Source organism: Oncorhynchus keta, chromosome 17 (genome assembly GCF_023373465.1).
Source record: "Oncorhynchus keta strain PuntledgeMale-10-30-2019 chromosome 17, Oket_V2, whole genome shotgun sequence".
In the NCBI taxonomy this organism is placed as follows: Eukaryota; Metazoa; Chordata; class Actinopteri; order Salmoniformes; family Salmonidae; genus Oncorhynchus; species Oncorhynchus keta.
In genome coordinates this window covers 56,663,852-56,670,603 of record NC_068437.1, presented here as the reverse complement: position 1 = coordinate 56,670,603, position 6,752 = coordinate 56,663,852, and the positions used below count along the sequence as shown (strand labels likewise).

Here is a 6,752-nt window from a genome sequence, read left to right as displayed (position 1 = left end):
TAACTAGTACATTATAACTGGTAGGCTAGCAGGTCACTACTGTATAACTGGTAGGCTAGCAGGTCACTACTGTATAACTGGTAGGCTAGCAGGTCACTACTGAATAACTGGTACATTATAACTGGTAGGCTAGCAGGTCACTTCTGTATAACTAGTACATTATAACTGGTAGGCTAGCAGGGGGAGGTCCTCCTCCACCATTTTGATTCAAACCAAACTGTGTGTCCACGCTCGCATATGTTATTTCCAAAAAGGTTCATTCTCCACATCTGCCTTTCTCGCTTCTCCTCCTTGAGACCTGTCTCCTCCGTTATATCATATCCTTAAAGGTAAATAACCGGTTTGACCTGCTATACCTGTCCTCTCCTCCCAGTGGCCCAGTTCAAGCTGTACCAGCGGGCCAGGCATGTATACGGCGAGGCGGCACGGGTCCTGCGGTTCAAGAGCGTGTGTGATGAAGCTCCCTCCGCACCGAACGGCGTGCAGCGTCTCGGAGACCTGATGAAGCAGAGCCACGCCAGCTGCAGAGACCTGTACGAGTGCAGCTGTCCAGAACTGGACCAGCTGGTAGAGATATGTCTGTAAGTCCAGAACTAGACCAGCTGCAGAGACCTGTACGAGTGCAGCTGTCCAGAACTGGACCAGCTGGTAGAGATATGTCTGTAAGTCCAGAACTAGACCAGCTGGTAGAGATATGTCTGTAAGTCCAGAACTGGACCAGCTGGTAGAGATATGTCTGTAAGTCCAGAACTAGACCAGCTGGTAGAAATATGTCTGTAAGTCCAGAACTAGACCAGCTGGTAGAAATATGTCTGTAAGTCCAGAACTAGACCAGCTGGTAGAGATATGTCTGTAAGTCCAGAACTGGACCAGCTGGTAGAGATATGTCTGTAAGTCCAGAACTAGACCAGCTGGTAGAAATATGTCTGTAAGTCCAGAACTAGACCAGCTGGTAGAAATATGTCTGTAAGTCCAGAACTAGACCAGCTGGTAGAGATATGTCTGTAAGTCCAGAACTGGACCAGCTGGTAGAGATATGTCTGTAAGTCCAGAACTAGACCAGCTGGTAGAGATATGTCTGTAAGTCCAGAACTGGACCAGCTGGTAGAGATATGTCTGTAAGTCCAGAACTAGACCAGCTGGTAGAAATATGTCTGTAAGTCCAGAACTAGACCAGCTGGTAGAGATATGTCTGTAAGTCCAGAACTAGACCAGCTGGTAGAGATATGTCTGTAAGTCCAGAACTAGACCAGCTGGTAGAGATATGTCTGTAAGTCCAGAACCACTCCATTCTATATGTTAACTATATATTTTTTTATATATATTAAAAGGGTTTAAAACCTTTCAATTTACAGGTTATTCTCACTCTACTCTCGTTAACTCAGAAATAAAATCTCGCCGTCATTTGGTGAAATAGCCTATATTTATTTACGTTGTCTGTCAGTGAGAGATGAAGTCTCATTTGAGATATTTAAAAAAAAATCTAATTTCAAACCTGTCCATTTAAAATACTAGATTTCACCGGCTACCTTGTAACTAGTGTGTTTGACAAATGGATGGTGCAACTGTTGATGCAGTTTCCTCGCTTGATTGCATTGTTAATTGATAGATCGTAATTGAAGGATTTAGGTTCCTTGAACCTTGCTTTCTCCATGTGTATTATGTTTCCTCTGGCTACAGGCAGTCTGGTGCGGTGGGATCCCGGCTGACCGGAGCAGGCTGGGGAGGCTGTGCTGTCTCCATGGTCCCCACTGACAAGGTGGAGTCTTTCCTAAAGAGCGTCAGAGAGTTGTACTACACGGCAGACCCACGCAGAGCCGAGCTAGAGAAACACAGTCTGTTTGTCACCAAGCCTGGTGGAGGGGCGGCCATCTTCCTTGAAGACTGAAGTCAAAAAAATGCTTCTCTTTACAATTTTGAGGTGAAATGTCTTCCTTGCCGTTTCACCTTTTCAGTATTTTTATACTATTATTTTAGTCGTGACTCTGACTAATTCTCATGCCAAAATGACACCGTTGATGATTCTGGAATTTCAAGGGCAATGATAATCAAAGCTAGTGTGATCCCAGATCTGTTGTCTCCTTCTATAGCCTGATTCTAGATCTGTTTTCTCCTTCTATAGCCTGATTCTAGATCTGTTGTCTCCTTCTATAGCCTGATTCTAGATCTGTTTTCTCCTTCTATAGCCCGATCCTAGATCTGTTGTCTCCATCTATAGCCTGATTCTAGATCTGTTGTCTCCATCTATAGCCTGATTCTAGATCTGTTTTCTCCTTCTATAGCCTGATTCTAGATCTGTTTTCTCCTTCTATAGCCTGATTCTAGATCTGTTGTCTCCTTCTATAGCCTGATTCTAGATCTGTTTTCTCCTTCTATAGCCCGATCCCAGATCTGTTGTCTCCTTCTATAGCCCGATTCTAGATCTGTTTTCTCCTTCTATAGCCCGATCCTAGATCTGTTGTCTCCATCTATAGCCTGATTCTAGATCTGTTGTCTCCATCTATAGCCTGATTCTAGATCTGTTTTCTCCTTCTATAGCCTGATTCTAGATCTGTTTTCTCCTTCTATAGCCTGATTCTAGATCTGTTTTCTCCTTCTATAGCCTGATTCTAGATCTGTTTTCTCCTTCTATAGCCCGATTCTAGATCTGTTTTCTCCATCTATAGCCTGATTCTAGATCTGTTTGTCCTCTTGCCAACTTCATTGCTTAATTTTCAAGCCAAACATGACAAGAAGTTGGCATGATAGCACAAAAAGACTGGCACTATTTTATAGAGGGGAAAATTATTACATTTTATAATTTGGATCTCAAGTTATAACTAGTGTTAAAACTAATGATTCAAGATCAACTTCTTTACAAGAAAGGGGACTTTTCTTTATTCTGTGAGTGTAATGATTTCAGTTCAAATGGGACAGTGCTGTCTATATAAAGGACAATAATTTTCCACACAGTGCAGTACTACATTCCTTCCATTGCTGTGTGTGTTTGTGTTGTATGTTTTGAAGGAATTAAGGAGTAAAAGGGCTTTTGTTTACGTTGTCTCTGTCTGTTCCGTTTGCATGATCTCCACAGAAACAGACAACGAACACAATATGAACAGCTGTATATTTGTATATATATAAAAAAACATTGAAAAACATCCAAGTTCAAGAAGAGGACATTAAACAAATAAAAATGACAAGTGTTTCAGTTTTTGTCGGTAGAAACAAAATATAAAATAAAACGACGCCAACACATTCAAGATGAAATTCATTCTTAGCTTAAAAAATTAACATTTTTTTTTTTTAAATAAGGAAAAAAAAGAGATGTGATCAAATGATAAATGATTGTATTGAATTTCAGCATTCAAAGCATAAGCCTAATGGAAACAACATCATGTTTTCATCCTGCAAGCATCCATGTCTGACAGGTTAACAATGTATTAGAGCGAGTGTGTTTGACCAAAGACCAAACAGGGCAATTAGGCTGTAGAATGCTGACAGCCAGAGTGTTTGCATTGAGCTTCCCTACAGTATGGATCCCCTTCGTTTACAGGAAGTTGACAGGAAAGCCTTCTCTTCATACCGTTTTAAAGTCTCAATCTGTGATTCACTTTTCCAGCCGAACGGCAACTGTTTTTGCCATAAAGCTGAGGGATGGTGTAAACCAATACCTAAATTCATAGATGGCGCTTTACGGTCTCTACAGACCATCAGATCAACATGATATTCTTTAAAAAGCAATTGGTATACAACGAGGCGGCAGGGTAGCCTAGTGGTTAGAGTGTAGAGGCGGCAGGGTAGCCTAGTGGTTAGAGTGTAGAGGCGGCAGGGTAGCCTAGTGGTTAGAGTGTAGAGGCGGCAGGGTAGCCTAGTGGTTAGAGTGTAGAGGCGGCAGGGTAGCCTAGTGGTTAGAGTGTAGAGGCGGCAGGGTTAGTGGTTAGACGGCAGGGTAGCCTAGTGGTTAAGTGTAGAGGCGGCAGGGTAGCCTAGTGGTTGCGGCAGGGTAGCCTAGTGGTTAGAGTGTAGAGGCGGCAGGGTAGCCTAGTGGTTAGAGCGTTGGACTAGTAACCGCTGCAAGTTCAAATCCCTGAGCTGACAAGGTCGTTCTGTCGTTCTGCCCCTGAACAGGCAGTTAACCCACTGTTCCTAGGCCGTCATTGAAAATAAGAATTTGTTCTTAACTGACCTGCCTAGTTAAATAAAGATAACATTTTAAAAACGACCATTGAACAGCTGCCTGTAACTATTGCAGGTTGCACCTTTAAATGAAGGATAAAGCCAACTTTATAAAGAAGGATAAATGATGAAGGATAAAGCCAACAAAGACCTTGACCAGTGGAGGCTGCTGAGGGGAGGACGGCTCATAATAATGGCTGAACGGAGCAAATGGAATGGCATTAAACACCTGGACATGTGTCTGATACCATTCCACCTATTCCGTTCCAGCCATTACCACAAGCCCATCCTCCCCAATAAAAGTGCCACCAACCTCCTGTGACTATTGAATGGTTATGTCTATGTTCAGACGTGTGATAAATGCTTAAATTATTAAAAGGCACAATTATGTTCTCTCCATTAAAGGTAAAAACATGCATCTTGAACATTCTTTCAGTCAGCATTCTAAACCTCAAGAACATTCTGAACATTCTTTCAGTCAGCATTCTAAACCTCAATAACATTCTGAACATTCTTTCAGTCAGCATTCTAAACCTCAAGAACATTCTGAACATTCTTTCAGTCAGCAGTCTAAACCTCAAGAACATTCTGAACATTCTTTCAGTCAGCAGTCTAAACCTCAATAACATTCTGAACATTCTTTCAGTCAGCAGTCTAAACCTCAAGAACATTCTGAACATTCTTTCAGTCAGCATTTTAAACCTCAAGAACATTCTGAACATTCTTTCAGTCAGCATTTTAAACCTCAAGAACATTCTGAACATTCTTTCAGTCAGCAGTCTAAACCTCATCTTTGTTGAGGTAGTTTCTATCTGATTTTAATTTAATTATCACGATGACTTACTGTATGTGCAAAACCAGAATTGTTTTTAATTTTTAAATAACATTTAGCATATTCATGGTCATCGGCAAAAGATGATTTGTAACACAGTGTTCTAACAATGATAGAGTTGTGCTGAATGTTTTCCTAAAGCAGCCTGAAGTACATACCTGTATTTTATCACTGTTTCAAGTGGCTATGATACCAAACTCATACCTGTCCAGCCCAGGCTACTGAAAAATCTATCTACTCCTACATTTATTGAAAAGGAGATCTCCACCAAAAATCAAAACTCCAATGCTTAGGTCTCTATTCAATCCGTATCGCGGAAATTAAGCGTTACAGTGTGATTTGAATTTAAAGGCGATGTTAGCGGAGACTGCATTCACTGCCGACGACGGCTCAATAGTAAAAATGACCTTAGAGTTTAAATCTGTAACGCTCCACTGATTCAGATGGACTAGAGCCTATAGTGATCTTTCTGAACATGACTTGATCCCAGAGCAGAAACTGATTGGATATTCCTGTGCTGGTTCCTGTGCTGGTTCTTTTGGAGCCTGCTTGCCGGTGCGCTCATGTCCTCTGATGATTGAGTTTGACTTACTCTCCATTTTCTTGTGTGCTGCTGCTTGTCCAGACCACAGTATAGTCATTTACCAGACGCTTTTATCCAAAGTGACTCACAGAACTGTCAACATTGACAGTGACAAACATGTACCTGCCAAAATAAAGGAAACACCAACATAAAGTGTTATAATAGGGCGTTGGGGGCACCACGAGCCAGAACAGCTTTAATGCACCTCTTGGCATAGATTCTATAAATGCCTGAATCTCTATTGGAGGGTAGCAACACCATTCGTCCACAATCATTTTCAATTTGGTGTTGTTTTTTTTGATGGTGGTGTAAAATGTTGTCTCAGGCACCGCTCTAGAAGTGTTCAATTGTTTTTGAGATCTGATGACTGAGATGGCCATGGGCATATGGTTTACACCGTTTTCATGCTCATCAAACCATACAGTGACCACTCGTTCTCTGTGGATAGGGGGGCATTGTCATCCTGGAAGAGACCACTCCCATCAGGATAGAAATGGCTGTTGTATCACTCAGAATGGCTGTGTATTTATTGGAGTTTACCTTGCTCTCGAAGGGGGTTCAGTGGACATAAACCATGGCAGGATAACACACCTCGCACCATAACAGAGCTGCCAGAACCCTCATTTACTAAAGTGTTTCCATTACTTTGGCAGTTACCTGTATATGTGGCCGATCGATCCAATGTGGGAAATCGAACCCCACCCTGATGTTGACCGCACCATGCTCTAACTCTTACTCACTGAGCCAGGTGTAGACGCACAGGATCATCTTGTAGTCTAAACAGCTTGTTAGGAATCTAAAAACAGGTCGTGAAGGGTCATGTCTGAACGGCCCCATTGGAAACAACATTAGAATCCATTACAGTCTGTTGAGTTCTAGTGTTGCCTTCCGAGGTTCCGGATGTTCCGTAGGCCTCATCAGAGACACAGGCTACCGGTGTTTCCCCCTTCCTCTTCGACATGCCCTCTATCAAACTTCTGCTGTTGTGGACCCTTCCAGGGGACGATGGGGACAGGGATGGGGACGGGGCAGCAGTGTTGGGGGTGACCTTAATGTTGTTTTGAAAAATAAAGTTACACACATTCAATTTAGGCTTACACTCTTATCTAGAACCTTAAAAGGTTTCTCCTGCTGTCCCCATAGGGGGGAACCTTTTGAAGAAGCCTTTTGGGTTCCGTA

The 6,752-nt window shown here is 42.3% G+C and overlaps 2 protein-coding genes across 14 annotated transcripts in view; one reads left to right on the top strand and one right to left on the bottom strand.

Annotated features, from left to right (window-relative positions):
• Positions 1 to 3,278, top strand: part of galk2 (galactokinase 2) — a 14,256-nt gene extending 10,978 nt beyond the window's left edge. For 10 of the 11 annotated variants that reach the window (XM_052466657.1, XM_052466659.1, XM_052466658.1 and 7 more), the window contains 2 exons: positions 374 to 581; positions 1,681 to 3,278. In XM_052466657.1, coding sequence (XP_052322617.1) covers positions 374 to 581; positions 1,681 to 1,888 — 416 coding nt within the window. In that variant the 3' untranslated portion in view covers positions 1,889 to 3,278. Of the gene's footprint in view, positions 1 to 373; positions 663 to 1,680 lie in introns of all 11 variants that reach the window. The other variant, XR_008067049.1, reaches the window with a different exon arrangement.
• Positions 3,279 to 5,008: 1,730 nt separating this feature from the next.
• atp8b4 (ATPase phospholipid transporting 8B4) overlaps positions 5,009 to 6,752 on the bottom strand; it is an 86,477-nt gene continuing 84,733 nt past the window's right edge. For all 3 annotated transcript variants that reach the window (XM_052466592.1, XM_052466593.1, XM_052466594.1), the window contains one exon: positions 5,009 to 6,621. In XM_052466592.1, the coding sequence (XP_052322552.1) occupies positions 6,391 to 6,621 (231 nt within the window). In that variant the 3' untranslated portion in view covers positions 5,009 to 6,390. The remainder of the gene's footprint in view (positions 6,622 to 6,752) is intronic.